Source organism: Rhodnius prolixus, unplaced genomic scaffold (assembly GCF_049639745.1).
Source record: "Rhodnius prolixus isolate KJV_2025 unplaced genomic scaffold, Rpr scaffold_6, whole genome shotgun sequence".
Taxonomy (NCBI): Eukaryota; Metazoa; Arthropoda; class Insecta; order Hemiptera; family Reduviidae; genus Rhodnius; species Rhodnius prolixus.
Genome location: NW_027411634.1, coordinates 3,382,940 through 3,402,445, shown reverse-complemented (window position 1 = coordinate 3,402,445; position 19,506 = coordinate 3,382,940). Strand labels below are relative to the sequence as shown.

The 19,506-nt window shown below is 34.4% G+C and overlaps 4 protein-coding genes across 20 annotated transcripts in view; 3 read left to right on the top strand and 1 right to left on the bottom strand.

Moving 5' to 3' along the window:
- The window catches only part of wake (ankyrin repeat and fibronectin type III domain containing protein wide awake), a 532,593-nt gene that overhangs the window by 27,010 nt on the left and 486,077 nt on the right, over positions 1–19,506 (bottom strand). The window lies entirely within an intron of this gene.
- On the top strand, positions 73–9,329 carry LOC141460077 (uncharacterized). The gene is made up of 8 exons (XM_074139742.1): positions 73–337; positions 441–642; positions 912–1,153; positions 3,652–3,823; positions 5,612–5,762; positions 6,375–6,641; positions 7,978–8,169; positions 8,250–9,329. The coding sequence occupies exons 7-8, from the start codon at positions 8,091–8,093 to the stop codon at positions 8,591–8,593; spliced, it is 423 nt and encodes a 140-aa protein (XP_073995843.1). The 5' UTR covers positions 73–337; positions 441–642; positions 912–1,153; positions 3,652–3,823; positions 5,612–5,762; positions 6,375–6,641; positions 7,978–8,090; the 3' UTR covers positions 8,594–9,329.
- LOC141460307 (uncharacterized) lies at positions 1,967–18,907 on the top strand (the record flags this gene model as incomplete). The annotated part of the gene is made up of 5 exons (XM_074140197.1): positions 1,967–3,049; positions 14,055–14,193; positions 14,291–14,562; positions 17,654–17,795; positions 17,904–18,907. Coding segments are annotated over 5 exons (2,373 nt in total), but the record flags the coding sequence as incomplete, so codon positions are not given.
- Positions 12,201–13,033, top strand: LOC141460074 (uncharacterized). The gene is made up of 2 exons (XM_074139739.1): positions 12,201–12,362; positions 12,445–13,033. The coding sequence occupies exons 1-2, from the start codon at positions 12,293–12,295 to the stop codon at positions 12,951–12,953; spliced, it is 579 nt and encodes a 192-aa protein (XP_073995840.1). The 5' UTR covers positions 12,201–12,292; the 3' UTR covers positions 12,954–13,033.

Sequence of the window (19,506 nt, the reverse complement as noted above, 5' to 3'; positions counted from 1 at the left end):
TTTAGTGGTTATAAAACTTAACCTGCCAAAGAGATTAATTAATAATAACCTACTCCACTGTTTACTAATCTGAAATTTATTTTTTTTTAAATTAAAATTACGAGTTTAATTAAAATCCAAGCTACAAAAAATACCTAGTGAATTCCATATTTTTTTTGTACTTTGTGCGGTATAGAATTTCACAAAAAACTGTTTTAAACAGTACAACAAAGTATGCTTCTTATTTGTTATTATATTAATTTTTTAAAATGATTGATTACACTTATTTCAAACTGTGGGGCAATGTTATGTCACAATTTGTAGAGCTAACAAACATAGATTGAGACTTAAAAGTGAAGTACGTTTTTTAAAGTAAGGCGTGAGAGGTAGAGTTGTCAAATAATAATGTAATCTTGTACTTAGGTATTTCTAATACCGGTGATCTTGTATTGTTGTTCCAGGGTCCTTTATCAAGAATCGTTCCTTGTGAGATGAGCCTCCAGCAGTATTGTTTGATAACACAGCGCGTTCAGAACTTCACAAGCCTTATATCGCCTAAGTTGCAGCGGCTGTTCTACTGGACTTAGCACATTAGGCTAGATTTCGGCCTTTATCTAGCTCTTTCAGCTAGCAGTGTAATAGATCTTGCTGGCATATTCCATGGTAAGTCATTCATAAATCATTGAAACGGATATCACCAGTTAGTCTACTTTTGAGTAAATAAGCTGAGAGCAGTTTAAAGGCGGAGACCATGCTTTTTGGTTGAACAGCTGATGCTTTGCCTTTTCCGCGCTTACTGTCAGCTATTTCTCCACGCCATGACTGAGATATTATTTGTTAAAACCTTGTTTAAGTGAATCTCTATTTCATGGAAAGCTCCACAGGATTGCAGATAATTCCATCATTCTCAAAGAGTATGCAATTTATTTCAGATGTTCGAGCAATGACTTCTGAGGGATCATTAATGAATATGCTAATCACCGTGTTGCTACGAATTGTACCTTGGTGTCAGCCAAGACGTTGCTGTTTGAAAACTGAAATATCATCTCTAAAACGCTTTGAAGGAAAAATTTAACCCAATTTAAAAGTCGTACATATGTAAAAATATTTAAATGCAAAATATTTGTGAAGTAATGGCCCTAGGCCGGCAAGATCATAAACTGCCTTGAAATCTGTAAGTACACCTTTATTTTTTAAGTAACTGCGTGAATTCGGCCTTATAATCCTCGATTTCATGATGAACATATTAATTATATCAGTTCATATAGCAATCTGCCGCTAGATATTAGAAGTTTTACTCTTTACTTTTAATTAATAATTTTTCTATAAATATAAGGTGTGTATTTATTTTTCCTGCATAAAAAATGCGTAAAACGTCATCTTTACTTAACGGGTCAAAGTAAGACTTAACAAAAGTGTTATCGAAGGGTAATTGCTTATTTGAGGAAAATGCTTTTAATATTTTTTGTTACCTATTTTCGTAAGCTAGTAATTAAGTAAATGTATTATTTTTGTTACTCGTGACATTGTAATAAACAAAATTTAACAAAATTTAATTCCGCAAAAATCCCCTACCAATTCACGTAAACATAATTTTCTTGTATAAATACGGGAACTATCAGAGCTTGAAAAGTACATTACTTCGGTCCTAAGTGGCAACACAATAGTAGAGTATTATAGCACTTCAATACAATTACTTTAAAGCTCAAAATGAAGTTTCTATACGTACTAGTTCTGTGTGTGGCCATTGTAGGAATTTATGGTGCACCATATCCAAGTGGTAAGTGTAATTTATTTTATTGATTATTACAGATTATATATGAATGATAGAATCATTAGAATTTAATTTATGTACAATGTTGCAGGTGAATCAGAATCCTCAAGCCCATCTGAAGAATCATCTGAACCATCTGAGGGATCTTCTGAAGAGTCAGGAGAATCATCCGAGCCATCTGGAGAATCATCTGGAGGATCTTCTGATCAATGAGCCACATCGTCCAACTGTGTATCAAATCCTTCCGACCAAGTTACCGTACAATCCAGCGAAGGGCAATCAAATCAAACATCTGCTGAAACAAATAATGCAACCAACCCCACTAACCAATCTTCTTCAGCAGAAAATTCATCATCTGAGCCATCTGAAGAATCATCTGACTCAACTGAGGACTCGTCTGAAGAATCAGGAGAATCATCTGAACCATCTGAAGAATCATCTGAACCATCTGAGGAATCGTCTGAACCATCAGGAGAATCATCTGAACCATCTGAGGGATCATCTGAAGAATCAGGAGAATCATCTGACCCATCTGAAGAATCATCTGAACCATCTGAGGGATCATCTGAAGAATCAGGAGAATCATCTGAACCATCTGAGGGATCATCTGAAGAATCAGGAGAATCATCTGAACCATCTGAGGGATCATCTGAAGAATCAGGAGAATCATCTGAACCATCTGAAGGATCAGGAGAATCATCTGAACCATCTGAGGGATCAGGAGAATCATCTGAACCATCTGAGGGATCATCTGAAGAATCAGGAGAATCATCTGAACCATCTGAGGGATCATCTGAAGGATCAGGAGAATCATCTGAACCATCTGAGGGATCATCTGAAGAATCAGGAGAATCATCTGAACCATCTGAGGGATCATCTGAAGAATCAGGAGAATCATCTGAACCATCTGAAGGATCAGGAGAATCATCTGAACCATCTGAAGGATCAGGAGAATCATCTGAACCATCTGAGGGATCATCTGAAGAATCAGGAGAATCATCTGAACCATCTGAGGGATCATCTGAAGGATCAGAAGAATCATCTGAACCATCTGAGGGATCATCTGAAGATTCAGGAGAATCATCTGAACCATCTGAGGGATCATCTGAAGGATCAGGAGAATCATCTGGAGGATCTTCTGATCAATCAGCCATATCGTCCAACAGTGTGTCAAATCCTTCCGACCAAGTTACTGTACAATCCAGCGAAGGACCAGAATCAAATCAAAGTTCTAGTGAAACAAATAATGCATCCAATCCCACTAACCAAACTTCTTCAGCAGAGAATTCATCTAGCTAAAAGAGTGATCTTTTTTCAACTAATCAACCATCAAAGAAATCATTACAAATTAAATTATGAGTTTATCCAATCATTTTCTAGTTTAAACATTTATTTGTACTTGTTTATCACATTTAGGGTTAGTACTTCAATGATTATATTATTTGTATCTGTTTAATTATTGAATTTCAATTTCTTGATAATAAATTATAGAAATATTTGGTTAAAAATATAATAAATTTAGTAAAAATTAACGATTGATTATTACTGATTACAAAATTCCTAATAAGAAGTTGCGAACCCGAGCTAGAATCTGAAGAAAGTAAACTATCGCCCTTAAAATTGGGTTTTCAAGAACCTAATTTGAATTGTATTGAAAAAGTTTATTTACAGTTTAAAATAGAAATAGAAATACAAATTTTACAAAAGGAGGTTTCAGGCTGCAGGGCCTATATACACTTAATTTGGATTTCACAATTAAAAAGGTTAACCAATTTTAAATAAACAGAAATTAAAATTTTTAATTTTTAGTTCTAATTTAATATTTTTGTACTCAAATATTTTATTTAATACTTTAATATTTGTATACCTAATTTTTATTTTTGTTCTTTTATGCCTAGAAGAAGTATATTTGTTGCTCTCTACGGGGGACATATCTCACTCATCCTGAAGCCTATTTAAAACCTTAAGATCTGGTAAAAATCTACGAAGAAATTTCTTCCTTCAACACCAAGTAATAGCTCGTCTCTAACTTAGGCGTGGAGATGAACATGAATGTCTGCTTATTATTAGGTAATTCAAATGTATCATTAAAAGAATAATCAGGGAAGCGCTTTAAATCAGATACTGAATTGAAGAAATATTTCCGATGTTAAAACCTATTTGATGGTGTGTTATTGATTATAGAAGACTGATTCTACTGTGATCCATAATTAAAACTGGGTCTAGCATCCTATTATGGTTTTAAAAAAAACTGTAATTTAATGAGGGTTGATTCAATTCTGCCCTGTGATAAGTGCTCGAAGTCACTGGAATTTCAGAATACACTGGAAAAAAAATGCTATTACTGTGCTCTCTCTAAAACATTGTAGTATTCGGAAAGCCCATATGTACAGCGTTTACTTATAGAAGCACATTTTCAGTCATAGTCTAGTTTGAACCCTCTCATCAGTGAGCAGAAAAAACGTTTTTGGTTGAGCTAATTCTTCGACATAGAGAGTAACTGGCGATAATTGTCGCCCTTTATCGTTTACTGCAATACCATCTTGCAAGGTGAGGCTGTACGTACTCCACAAATGAGCATAATTATTTGCTGTAAACATGTCGTATTTGGACAAACTCAGGTTTTGAGTTGATTTTTTTACTTCAATAAAATACTGTTCTTTGAATTTTCGCCAAACTTCCACTTTAAATACGAGGGTCGTTTGAAAAGTCCGTGCAAAGTCAGAGAGATAGCACTACTGGCGCGTATCGAGGTTATGTTTAGTTAGTAGCATCTCTTGGAAGAACACACACCAAGTTTCAGCCAGATCGGTCTATTTCTTTGTGTTTGGCAATCGTTTGAATCGAGGAAGTCGAGTGATTTTCAAAAAATGGACGAAAGAGAATTTCGTGTGTTGATTAAACACTACTTTATGAAAGGCAAAACGCCTCAGGAGACTAAAGAGAAGCTTGATAAACATTATGGTGACTCTGCACCTTCGATTAGAACAGTTTATAAGTGGTTTCAAAATTTTCGGAGTGGCCATATGGGAGAAGACCGTTCCTTCGGCCGGAAAGATTATGGCGACTGTCTTTTGGGATTCGCAAGGAATAATCCTCGTCGACTATCTGGAAAAGGGTAAAACTGTTACAGGTGCATATTATTCATCGTTATTGGACCGTTTGAAAACCGAGCTGCTAGAAAAACGCCCACGATTGGCCCACAAAAAAAAGTCCTTTTCCATCACGACAACTCACACCTCAGCAGTTGTGGTCGCAAAATTAATGGAAATAGGGTTCCAACTCGTTTCACATCCCCCCTATTCTCCAGACTTGGCTCCCTCGGACTACTATTTGTTCCCCAATATGAAGAAATGGCTGGCGGGAAAAAGATTTTATTCAAACGAGGAGGTGATTGCAGAAACGAATGGCTATTTTTCAGACTTGGACAAATCCTATTATTCGGAAGGGATCAACAAACTAGAGCAGCGTTGGACGAAGTGTATAAGCCTAAAAGGAGACTATGTTGAAAAATAAAAAAGGTTTACCCCAAAAAATTAAGTAGTTTTTATTTTTGTACGGTCTTTTCAAACGACCCTCGTAGGTATTAAAATTGCAAAAAATCGGAAGCAACAAACTTTCAATTACTAGAATTTCCCGTGTTATGCGTGCATTTTGTTTTGTTTGTTTGTTTGTTTGTTGTTTTTTTAAGGGCAAACTTTGTTTATTTTTGCGTCTAAAAATAACTTTGTAAATAAATAAATTAAATACAACAATTCAAAAATAATATTTTAAAAGTTTTGAAATTAAAGTTAAGTTACCTTAATATTTCTTATCTTATCAATTCACTTATAATAATGTATTTATGTGCACAAATAGGGCTCAAATGGACTAGATATAAGGACAACAGTAGTTCCTTCGGAGCTATTAGCTGACCTTGCAATTATTAAGAAAAACACTTTGTACATGCAAAGTTAAAAATGAAGTTTCATGAAGAATTAATCTGCATCATGCACATACAAGGGATATGGTGAGTGTTTGCATTAATTTGTAATTTAATATCTTCTTCTTTTTTTTTACATTAATAGACAAACACATAATTATTTAAGTATAGTACTTTATTCTAAGTGATTAATCTGAAGGCTGTGATCATTAAGACACAATTAATCTATCATCATGGAGACACGTTAGATTCACCTGTTATTCTCCCCAAGATCAAAAGCCTTATCTGCCATTTCAATGCCTAAAAGTATTTTAGTATTCCATTATAAGGAATGCTTCAAACTAGCCTTGTTATATTGCACTAATATAGAATTTTATAGATTATCCAAATTCAATTGTATGTTTTAACAGAGAACATCACTTTACTTCTTTCTTTTGGTGTTCTAAACATTTTTTAATACTGCACATGTAATTTTCGCATGATCTTTACTCGAAAGAGAAATATAGTGAGAATTTATGAAAAATGTATTAGTATTTTTATTCGAATATTTTCTTTTTCATTATTTCTTGATTCCTTGACATGATTTCGGATAAAATAATGATAGCCATTCAAGGAAGCCAAGTAATTTAGATTAGCCACGCAATTGGGCAGAATTATTATTGAATAATGATCAGTAAAATATTTTTTTATTTATTTTAGGATCGTCAAGCAACAATCAGTCAACGTGTGTTCCAAAAATTAAGTGGCTGGAAAGTTTGAAATCTTATACGGGAAGAAATAGGGATCAGTATTCATTAAAAGCCACCGACAGCGGACTCCATGGTTAATTTTGGATTGAGTGGGATAAGAAACCTTCTCAGGTTGTAGCGCTAGAAGAAGAAGAAGAAAATAAACGGTGACTTTTTCAACAACCTGAGGTCTTGATTGCTAGATCTTCAAAAGAATAAGGAGACCATGCTCAAAGATGTTGGTAGAAATCATGATTCCTGTATATTGGTTGTGATTACTCTATCCTTCATTACAACCGGGAAGCAAATAAGATCTATTACTTGATGGTGCGCAAAGTTAAAGTGGTTTCCTGAGACAGCTGATCCCGTGATCTCCGTGTTGGACTCTATTATTCGCTAACAGCTAATCCCCTCCCTTTATTTATTTAAGATTTTATTATTATTATTTATTTATAGTTCCCATATTTCTCTTACGACAGAGTGGTAAAATAAAGTATTAAAAAAAGTAAAGGGGCAGAATTTAAGCAAAATAAATTTTTATGTAATGGAATATACTTAATAATAAAAAACTATCGCCATTTTTAAAGAGAAGGGAGTCTGCATTAATTTTTTGTGGGTAAGGGGTCATTGTGGTATAAAAGAGAATGAAATTGTTGATACACTTGCAAAGGAAGCCACAAATAGTGGGGAAATGGCTAATTATAAATTACCACACACCGATATCAAGGGTATAATTGCAAAAGCAGCACTACAAAAATGGCAGACAGATTACAATAATGGTGATAAAGGTAGATTCTATAAAACTATGGCAGATCAGTTGCCTAGACAACCATGGTTTAAGGGAACTGTCACTAATAAATGGGTTGTTACGACAATAAGCAGGCCGAGAGCGAACCACGCGGTGTGCGGATCGTATCTACACAGGATCAACAAAATGTCCTCTCCTCTTTGCGTAGATTGCAATGAGGAGGAGGATTTCAAACATGTAATAATGATATGTCCACGTTATGTGGTAGAAAGGAAACGAATGTTTGACGATATATACAGGTATTTAGATGCACCATTTCGCTACGAAGACATTATATTCTCCACCAACATTTATGTGCTTAAGTCGATAACAGAGCTAGCAATGAAATATGAATGTATTTAAAAGCTATAGCCGAATTAGAATGAATGGAAGAAAATGCTTAGAGAAGGATTACGTGATTTTAATTTTGGTTAAGCTATAAGGATGGCAGGAGCACAGAGTGCTGCTCCATCCATTAGCAGTAGTTTATGTAAATAGCAGTATATAGTAGAATGATGAATGTGTGAAGCGAATGTATTTGTAGGTAAGAATGGAGAGTCAATGATATTCTAGTGATAAGCACCTAGACGATGCTGGCTGTATGGCGGAAGCCAATGCCAAAAAAAAAAAAAAAAAATTAGTAATTATTAATTACAAAAGTAATTATATTGATATTGCAATCAAATGAAATAAAAAAACACAATGCCACATGTCACCTATTAGTAGATACAGCAATAAAAAAAAAAAAAATATAATAAAAAATAATAAAAAAGTCCTATAAATACAGATATCAAATGGCGAGCTAGAAACAGTCAATAAGAACGAGAAGTGTTGTGCTTTGCTTTGATTCTAAGTGCCTATTTTAAAGCTCAGTAATATAAACAAAAAAATAAGTTCAAAATGAGCTTTCTGTATGCAGTAGTAATCTATGGAGCTCTAGTACAAATTTATGGTGCAAAACTTCCAATTTATAGAACTTGTAAGTATTATTTCTTTAAATTAAACTTAAGATCTGATAATGGATGTGATAAGTTCTAATGTGTGTGTACTATATTTTAGGTGGATATTCTAGTCCGTCAATAGATTCTTCTGGGTCAACTGACGAATTGTCGAGCGCTCCAGAGGCAATTGAACAAGCGTTAAATCCTTCAAAAACTAATGGAGAATCGTCAAGTCTTTCAGAATTAACTGGAGAACCATCGAGCTCCTCGGGATCAATTGGAGAACTGCCATGTTCTTCAGAGTTAACTGACGAATTGTCGCGCGCTCCGGCAGCAATTGAACAAGCATTAAATCCTTCAGAAACAAATGGAGAATCATCAAGTCCTTCAGAATTAATTGAGGAGCCGACAAGCTCCTCGGAATCAATTGGAAAACTGCCATGTTGTTCAGAGAAAAACTGAACAATTATCAAGCACTCCAGAAGCAATTAAACAAGCGTTAAATGCTTCAGAAATAAATGGTGAACTATCACTATTGAATCAAATGAAGATTCGTCAAATCCTTCTGAGATAATTGAGCAATCATCAAACCGTTCAATTGCCAGATTTCTCAGAGTTTTTGAAATAAATTTACTGCACCTCTACTATTTATACCTGATAAACCAATTAATGGTGCTCATTGTTTCATGCAATCTTTACTTAAAACTTTATCAGTTAGCAAAAACAAATGTAAGAGTTAAATTAAGTATTTTTAGACATTTAATATAATGTAAAGGTTTCAATTATTAATAAATTAGAAGCCTGGTTATATTAGACTTAAGTTGGGTCCAGGGCTGTTGTTGAGAATCGGACACGGGACCTGTTTCGATAGAATTATTTTTCATTGAATAAAGTGAATAAAGATAAATTTACTAAGATGTTAAATTACAGTAATGCTGTTAATTTGAATGTTTGGTGCAACAGCCTCAAACTCGATTACAAAATACATTGCAAATCAATTTAAAGGAGCAATATGTTTACATTATTTTAAATTTTATTTCGTCTGTTGCAAATGTTAGAATGTTGCCATTTAATTTAAAGAATAATAATTATTTAAACGTTAATAAAATACCCATTTAATAACTATCATTTGGGTTATCAAGTGTAGAGGGGATTTACTGAATTTGTATCATAAACATTTTAAAATGCGATCTGTATTGGGAGGCCATGTGAATTGAAGAGCCAAGTTAGTCCTGAAATGTTATTAGAATTTATTATGATTTATATTCACTTATTTTATGCATTAACTAGACTCCCATCTGACGGTCTATGACCAAGATGGTTGCCTTAAGCTCCTGATAAAATTTATTTTAAAACGTTATGCTATCAAGTATTATATGAAAATTATTTTAAGTGAATGTATGTTTACATGTAGAAAAATAAATTAAATAAAGACTATTATTATTATCGTTATATTATTTTTATTAATAAATATTTGGTTTTTTATTTTTCCTTCTCTACTAGAGTATAAAGTATAATTTTATTTTTTAATAATTATATAATTATATTTTTCAAACGAACGCTAAGTGCAGAAGTATTTGGCAAGGAATATATATAAATATACGCTACAACTTTTGTAAATGCAAATCGTTTTAACAAAGCATTCTGAAGGTAAGTGAATTTAAACACGTTAATGAAATCGTGGACTTTGAGGTTCAAATTAGAGGCCCTCATTTTGAAGGGATTTGTTCCCTTTTTTTTTTTCACTTCCTCTTACATTTTAAAAGAGAGGTATTGCAATCATATGAAATTTTCAAACAAAAAGAATTTGACCGGAAATAATCTATTTTTAATAGTTTAATAACAGTTTAATAGTTCCCGTCACCTTTTTCCAATTAAGACCCGGCAACTCCTAGTTTCCTCTCTTATATTCCCCCATTTCGACTATGGTTGTTTAGTGTACGGCCGGTCTTTCTGGTGATATTGAAGCTAAGCTGAAGCGCCTCCATGAACTGCTTCATAAGATTTATTTTCAGCATCCCCCAGAGACTCTCGCATTTCGCACTGCTACGATGAGTGCTTTTTCCTGTCTATCGCCGCCAATATTTTTTGGGCTTCTTTCCTTTTTCAAGTCATCCAGTCTCAAAGGCCTTCCTATATTTTTCAACTCCTTAAGTTTAAATCCTCCATCCATTCCCGTAACACTAGATCTCGCTCATCCGATCTCTATATTACCTCTCACCGTACCTCATCCTTTGACAAGTCCTTCCTAATACGTGCTACCTCTCTCTGGAACTCCTTGCCTTCATCTGTCCGCCATGCTCCTACCCTATCCATCTTTAAATCCCGTCTATTCAGTTATCTACTTTCTATTCAGCTTCCTCCGAAATTCTAATTGTTTTAATTTATTTCCTTAATTCCTGCTGTTTTATTATTTTATTTTTCCTTTCATTTTCACTTATTATATTTTCACTTTTGTAAATACTTATTTATTTATTTAATTTCTGTATAATCACTGGCCCAACTGTTAAGGCCTCTATTTGTTCCTGTATTTATTCTTAGAGGACAATTGTCCCAGAATAATAAATTTCTTTTCTATTTCTATTTCTATTTAGTGCTTTCTTGGGGGTTCAGATGAGTGGTTTTTTTAAAGAAAAATGGAATGTGTTTATGTTGGTAAAAATGTTTTTTTTAAATAAATGAAAATCACAGGAAGTTGAAACGTTTATTTTGATTTCTTCCCCTAACTGAAACTTCCGAAATCGGTAGATCGATTGTGATTCCCTAAGCATATTCTGGATTCATCTTTTTCCCAAGATATTTTTAGGTTGATAAGAAAATCATTGGCGATTGAAGGAATTTCACAATTTCTGAGTTTAGATATCTAGTCTAGGATAATTCTTCTAGCTAAGTTTGAGCTGATGTGCGAAGGGATGCTCTTGAACGCTAAGTTGGACTTAATAGACAATCTGTGTCTCATCTTAAGACAAAGACCCGCGACTATCCCGTCATCAATGGCCCTTCGAGTGATCTGGAGAGGTATTCCCTTAAAAAATCAGCAAATATTGAAGATAGATCACGCGTGTCTTTTCTTACGTCGAGCGGATTTTGACCCTAAACTGACCAGACTTGCACTTGGCGATTTTTTTTTTCTGCCCTTAGTGGCTTTTTATAGTGAAAATAGGTACAGAAAAACTCTCCGTAGGTTGCCCACAGGAGAAGTGGATTGTATAATATGCTTTTTACTGCCCTTCTGAATAAATGAATGGAGGAAGAGGAAACGGCCCTTTACATCCTCTTGATTGCGTTAGCCCTAGTAGTTCGTGATATGAGATCCTTAGCTCTTGAAGACCAAAGTAGTAAAACACATTAATGGGGAAAACCTAGGGCCTAAAGAACTAAAGAGGTCTTTCACCTACTACAACAAAAAAATGGCGTCGAAACAAGTTTGAACAGGCCCTTTTATCTAATCTAACTAGTCTAGGAGAAACTATGCATGTGAACACTAACTTCAAGCTCACTTGTTGTAGAAGTTAAGGAAAGAATTTGAATGGCTGTGGTTTTTCAAAAAAGGAAGAAATATAACTCCAGAGACTTCCGAAACTAGAGTCCACCAAGTAAATTCAAAATTAAGGAAATGGTATGTCATTTCGTAGCTGAAAGCCCAGTTCTCCAGTAATTTCCAGGATACTGCAATGTTAAACGCCAAGATTCATGAATTAATTTCTCCAAATGCGAATCACACAAAAATACACTTCCTTTTCAATCCTGAAGTTTCGTAAAACTAATGAAAAATAGTTTCAATAATTTTCTCTCCATAAAATAATTAAAATCATAAACAAAAACGTCATTCATTACGTTAGATATTTAATGGACTTATGTTATCATACGCAATGTTTCAAAACATTAATGTTATCTACAGGTAACTTTATTTATTGAGGGAATTTTGAATTTTCGAAAAATTTCTGCTAGCTTCTAATTACTATTCAATTAAATACGTCATTACTTTGTAAACTGCGATCATACTTTTAGAATAAAAAAACTATGACGTTGTCCCCTACCAGTTCACGAAATTATTTTAACATAAATAAAGGAAATAGTACAACTAGAATTAGAGTGACCTAAGTAAGTAGCTACACAGCAGTAGAGTATTATAGCATTTCAATACTTAGTAAGTTCAAAATGAAGTTTCTGTACGTACTAGTTCTGTGTGTGGCCATTGTAGGAATTTATGGTGCACCATATCCAGATGGTGAGTAAATTTCCAGGATTGTTAATTTAAATATATGTTCAACTAACTTAAGATCTAATAGATGTACAAACTATTGTCCTAGACGAGTCTTCTAGCCCAGCTGATTCATCTGAACAGCAATCAAATCCTGCACAATCGTCTGAAGAATCATCCGATGCGTCTGAATCATCTGAACAATCGCCAGACTCTTCAGATACATCTGAACAACCATCCAGCCCATCTGAATCGTCTGAACAATCGCCAGACTCTTCAGAATCGTCTGAACAATCGCCAGACTCTTCAGAATCGTCTGAACAACCATCCAGCCCATCTGAATCGTCTGAACAATCGCCAGACTCTTCAGAATCATCTGAACAACCATCTAGCCCATCTGAATCATCTGAACAACCTTCAGATTCTTCTCAATCATCGGAGCAAACTCCAAGCATATTTGATCAATCACCTACATCAATAAACAGTGCTTCCAATCCATCTGGTCAATTCAGTATACTATCAAGCAAAGGACCTGGGGGCCAGTATTCCTATCAATATAATACTCCATTTAATAGGATGAATCAGATATCTTATGGAATAGCTGATGGCACCAATTAAAGTCCATCATACAAGTGTTTAACAATATTTTTTTTCCCCAAGTGTGATAATTTAAAATGTTACTTTAATTTTGAAATAAACATATTACTATTAGAGAAGTAAAGGTACGATATTTTTTTTTATCCTTCAAAGAAAGTATTATATCGAATTCTCGAACTTTGAAAAGATCGAGATTTTCAACATAATTACAGTATTAGGCCCCATTGGCGTCTTTCTCACTCACAGGTAAAAGACGCAGGAAGGTCTTAGACTTGGTGTTCCGGTTCCGGTTCTTCTTGGCTTTCCTTTAAAGTACTACTTAAATACAAGTTAACGAACAGAATAACAAATAACGTTAAAACGATGGCAGGAATTTTGAATTTGAAGTAAATATTTCAACTGACAGTTTATTCCATATTTTTACCGAACAGAATTTCGAAGTTTTTTGGAATTAGGTAAGTAACATAAGTAGTAAAGTAATCGCCCATTTTTTCAGGTGGGGCTTAACGTCCAACTACCATTTACTAGGTGTCGTGGACGGAGGCGACTGGCAAACGTACTTTACTATTTCTCATTTAACCATTAAATAAAATCCAAGACCAAGACCGGGAATCGAGCCCAGTACGACAATGCATATTAGCTTTGCAGGTCTCGCCTCTTAACCCGCTCGGCTATCGTGGCGCCTTTTTTGGAATTAGGTTGAAAAGGGCTCTAGCGATTTACTTTGATCTTACTGCTCTTAATTACAACCCTTAATTTTACTTAGTACTTAATTCTCTCTTTTCTTTACTTACCATTACTGCCCTATCCTATCTTATTAGTAGCCTATCCTGCAGAAAATGAATTTTATGGGGAAAGTTGGGTGGGTAAATAAATAAAAAACTATTTATGATTTACCTACGATTTAACACGAATTACGATAAAACGATTTATTGAGGAAAATTTTGAGTTTACAGCAGATTCGAAACATTTCTGCTAGCTTCTAATTACTATTCAATTAAATACGTCATTACTTTGTAAACTGCGATCATACTTTTAGAATAAAAAAACTATGACGTTGTCCCCTACCAGTTCACGAAATTATTTTAACATAAATAAAGGAAATAGTACAACTAGAATTAGAGTGCTTCAAACCTAAGTGGCTACACAACAGTAGAGTATTATAGCATTTCAATACTTAGTAAGTTCAAAATGAAATTTCTGTACGTACTAGTTCTGTTTGTGGCCATTATAGGAATTTATGGGACACCACATCCAGATGGTGAGTATTATTTATTTAATTGCATTTCATGTTTGTTGATTTAAATATACTGTTCAACTAACTTAAGATTTAATTGATGTACAAAATATTGTCCTAGACGAGTCCTCTAGCCCAGCTGATTCATCTGAACAGCCATCAAGTCCTGCACAATCGTCTACAGAATCATCCGATCCGTCTGAATCATCTGAACAATCGCCAAGCTCTTCAAAATCATCTGAACAATCGCCAAGCTCTTCAGAATCATCGGAGCAATCTCCAAGCATTTCAGATTTATTTGATCAATCATCTATATCAATAAACAGTGCTACCAATCCTTCTGGACAATTCACTATACTAATAAGCAGAGGACCTGGGAGCCAGTATTCCTCTTAAATGAATATACCATTGAACAGGATGAATCAGATATTTTACTAGTTTAGCTGATGGAATCTATCGAAGTCCATCATACAACTGATTAACAATATTTTTTCCCCCCACGTGTGATAATTTAAAATGTTACTTTAATTTTGAAATAAACATATTACTATAGAGAAGTAAAGGTTCGATTTTTTTTTTATCCTTCAAAGAAAGTATTACTATCGAATTATCGAACTTAGAAAAGATCGAATTTTCAACATAATTACAGTGTTAGGCCCCATTGGAGTCTGACTCACAGGTAAAAGGCGCAGGAAGCTGTTAGACTTGGTGTTCCGGTCTCGGTTTCTTTAAAATGATTTCCAACAATTTCCCTTAACTTCAGACATACATGAAATCCTGTTTCAAGTTTACTTGAAACAATTTCCCGTGGAAAAATTAACGTTTCCATAGTTACTCAGAGAACTGCCACGTTTAGCTTTTCCTTTTAAAGTACTACTACAAAAACAAGTTATCGAATAGAAATATCAAATAAAGTTAAAACGATGGCTGGAATTTTGAATTTGAAGTAAATATTTTAAGTGACAGTTATTCCATATTTTTACCGAACAGAATTTCGAAGTTTTTTTGGAATTAGGTTGAAAAGGGCTCTAGCGATTTACTTTGACCTTACTGCTTTTAATTACAACCCTTAATTTTACTTAGTACTTAATTCTCTCTTTATTTATTAGGTGAAAATATATACATATGTACATTGGAGTGCCAATAAGTTGCAGAATATTACAATATACGAAAGTGTACAATAAGGAGAAAAACAAATGAAAAACCCTTCTTTCCTTACCAATACTGTCCTTATCCAACCTTGTTAGTAGCCTATCCTGTAGAAAATGAATTTTATAGGGAACGTTAGGAGTGTAAATAATTTAAAAAAAACCCTATCAAACAGTATGTTAGTAACAACAGGAGTGGGTATCTGCTCAAGTCCAGGAAGCTCCAGGATAATTCTTGAACACTTCTAAGGATTTCTTTTTTGTTCGTAGTGCACAGAATTCAAAATGACTTTTTATCTAGGATGCATTGGTATGCTTGAAATGGAGTAAGTTCTAAAAGTAAGTTCTTTCATTTTTCCGAAAAATACTTCAGGTGAACAAAGCCATTGATCAATTGTCGCCTAATATTTTCAATAACTAATTGGTCCTTTTCGGAGGAAGCAGCGTGCTACAAATGGATGTTACGAGAAGGACGAAGAAGTGTGCGCGAATGGGTTTAGAGATGGTATTTTCAATAACTAATTGGTCCTTTCCGGAAGCAGCGTGCACAAATGGGTGTTACAGATGGGAAGAGGAAAAAATAATGGACTTCTGACCTGAAAAAACTGCCAGGTTTCTGGGTTAAGTATCAATGTCTAATGAGGGGATAAGATAACAAGGAACGAGATCAGGAAAACATTTTATTTTTTACAAGAAGTAGAAGAAGACGATTGAAAAGTGCTTGGCTTTAGAGGGCGTTAAGGTAAGGAGCTTTACGAAAGTTCAGTAGGGTAATGGTTTGAGTTTACAGAGTCATCTGAAGAATAAACATTTGAGAAGGTTTCTTTTTGGTTACAGGAAAGGGTTCAGTTATTCAGAATTTAACTATCGACTGGGTCTTATGGACAGACACTAAAAGCCTTTCCTATTTTTCTAGATCATGTCCACGAATTTGAACCCAGTACTACAGTACATCTTACAATTTTTAAATTATAAATATCTTAAAAAAAAAATTTACTCTGAAAAGGAAGTCTCGCTAAAAAGAAAGCAATGAGATACTATGCTTCATGCAGCTGATTTTAATAGTTATTTGAACGGAAGTAATTGCATAAACGTTTTAATGAAGTAGAAGAATGTTTAAGGAGAATTAGATCAGCTGGACGATTGTTTAGATCAGGAGTCCCCAAACTTTTTACCCAGGGGGCCAGTTCACTGTCCCTCAGACCGTTGAAGGGCCGGACTATAAAACAAACTACTTTAAGGTAAAAAAAAACGGGAACAAATATTTCAAATAAAGAACAAGTAAATTTAAGTCGAACAAACTGCCCAGTATTTCTGTGGGAACTATGGACCTGCTTTTGGCTAATGAGATGGTCACAATGTCCGTTTTAGTTATAGTGCTTTGCCTTTCTTCCTACTTCTGGCTGTTATTTTACACTGTTTTCGGAGCCGGTGACGCGTGCATCCCGCATGAGCGACGCAGCGCTTTGCGGCGGCACCGCCACATACAGTGCTCCGCTCACTGGCCCTTCCGGAAGTGCGGCAGGGGCCGGATAAATGTTTTCAGAGAGCCGCATGTGGCCAGCGGGCCATTAAATAAACAATACTCATCAGTCAGATGTTGGAGAGGCTCTTAAATTCCTACTATGGCCACACAGAGAACTATGCCTATGAAGGCATATTCCACGTTCAGATAGCTGAAGTTGGAGGATGCCAAAATTATTACACTCATTGTGCATTAAATTCGAAGAGGGCACCTTTGGAGAAGTGAACTTTTAGTAAAATGTACGGTCGTATCATCTATATAGCCCAACAAGGAGTAGATGTATTGCTGGAATTCTAAGTCTGTAGCAAATAGTGAAACTGGAAGTAAGAATTTTCCAAAGCGTTCCTTTCCATTTTCCAGCATTTTCACGAAAAACTGATTTCTTAAAAACTATTACTAATAATGTTCGCGATGACTTCTAGGACAAAAGAAAACCACCTTGACCCAACAGTGAAAGAATTAAGGACAGTTTAAGTTGACATTGCTGTAAAAGCGGAAGACTTGCACAACCTAGACAATAGATAAAATCGAGGTTACACAAAAAAAAGAAAAATCAATTAAAATTAGGGAAAAGTGGTTTACTACGTCATCATTTTGTAACATATCAAATGGACTAGTGCTTAACAAATAATTAGCTTATCAACAAATAATTGATTTTTCAGGAAATGAGAAAGCTTTTAAAAATGGAAATTAAATAAACTTAATGAAAATTTAAAATGCCGAAGGAAACTTAATTATGAACTATGCCGTAATATTCCCGCCATCGATAGCAATTTTTTGGTATATATATGGCAATTTTCATACCTAAAAGCACAGTAAATCTAAGCTAAGTAGCTACACAGTAGTAGAGTATTATAGCACTTCAATACTTAGTAAATTCAAAATGAAGTTTCTGTACGTACTAGTGCTCTGTGTGGCCATTGTAGGACTTTATGCTGCACCACATTCAAGTAGTAAGTATTATTTTTATTTCCTCGATTGTTAATTTAAATATATGATTAACAGAACTTAGATATAGAACTTATATAGAACTTCGTATATATATTGGTTGAATATTGCAGGTCAATCCTCTTGCCCATCATCATCTAGCTCATCAGAGTCGCCAGAACAATCTGGAGAATCATCAACCCCGTCAGAATCATCTGAAGGTTCAGATGAATCATCAGATTCATCTGAAGGTTCTGAAGAATCATCAGATTCATCTGAGGAACCTGAAGAATCATCAGATTCATCTGAAGGTTCTGAAGAATCATCAGACTCATCAGAAGAACCAGAAGAATCATCAGACTCATCTGAAGAACCAGAAGAATCATCAGAAGAACCAGAAGAATCATCAGACTCATCTGAAGAACCAGAAGAATCATCAGACTCATCTGAAGAACCAGAAGAATCATCAGATTCATCTGAAGAACCAGAAGAATCATCAGATTCTTCTGAAGGTTCTGAAGAACCTGAAGAATCCTCAGACTCATCTGAAGGTTCTGAAGAATCATCAGATTCGTCTGAAGAACCTGAAGAATCATCAGATTCATCTGAAGGTTCTGAAGAATCATCAGACTCATCTGAAGAACCAGAAGAATCATCAGACTCGTCTGAAGAACCAGAAGAATCATCAGGATCATCTGAAGAACCAGAAGAATCATCAGGCTCGTCCAATTCATCTGAATCATCAAATAGTGCATCCATTCCCTCCAATCAAACAACTGTACAATCAAGTGAAGGACCTTCGAATCAAACTTCTAATCAAATTAACAACGCATCAAATTCCATCAATCAGACATCTTCCAGCAGCAGATAAATTTTCTGGACAAAGTGGGCGATTCAATCCATCACAACACTCCGCCATGTTGCTACTGTTTCAGACGAACATTTAACGCAAGAAATAATAACAATATTAATATTGTTTTTAATCAATCAAAACAATATTTTAAAAAAAATTCTTTTTGTTCAATTTTAGTGCTTAGTTAAGTGGCTTAACATGTAATTGTGTTCAATTTCAACAATGCTTGGTTATCAATTTTACATATATATTTGATTTTAGAAATAAAATAATGAAATTTCAATATTCTGCTTTTTCCATTTTCTAAATGAAACCCAAGGATCATTAAATTTTCCAATAACACCCTTCCATACTAAAGAAAACTTCTATAAAAAAGGAAATCTAACTTCCGTTAAATCCATATTGATCGAAATCTGGTTAATACGATCACTGATTCTGATATTTTTCTCGCTTTTATGATGGTCAAAATTTAAATCAGGATCTTTGTAAAATTTATTTCTTCCTTTAATGAGTGGTCCCATTCTCCCACCAGATTAGCAAAAGACTTCCGGGAATGAATACTCCTAAGACTTTCTCATAAATACGATTATACTCCAGCTTGTAGTTTATAATTTTTTTCAAATTCTGAATTTTATTTTTAAAAAAATATTTACTTCATTAATATTGCCCACAAAGTAAGGTACATTAAACGGAAATGACTTTTCCAATCTTTTCCAATCCCTCCAAAGATAGCCTTAAAAAAGGAATTTCCCTAAACTATAAAGTTTATTGCGGAATTTCCTTCAAACAAAGACTTTTCAAGACACATTTAACCCACCATTATAATATTTTAAGACATACATTTAAGACGTATGGCTTTACTCAAATAGTACTTTAGAGCGATG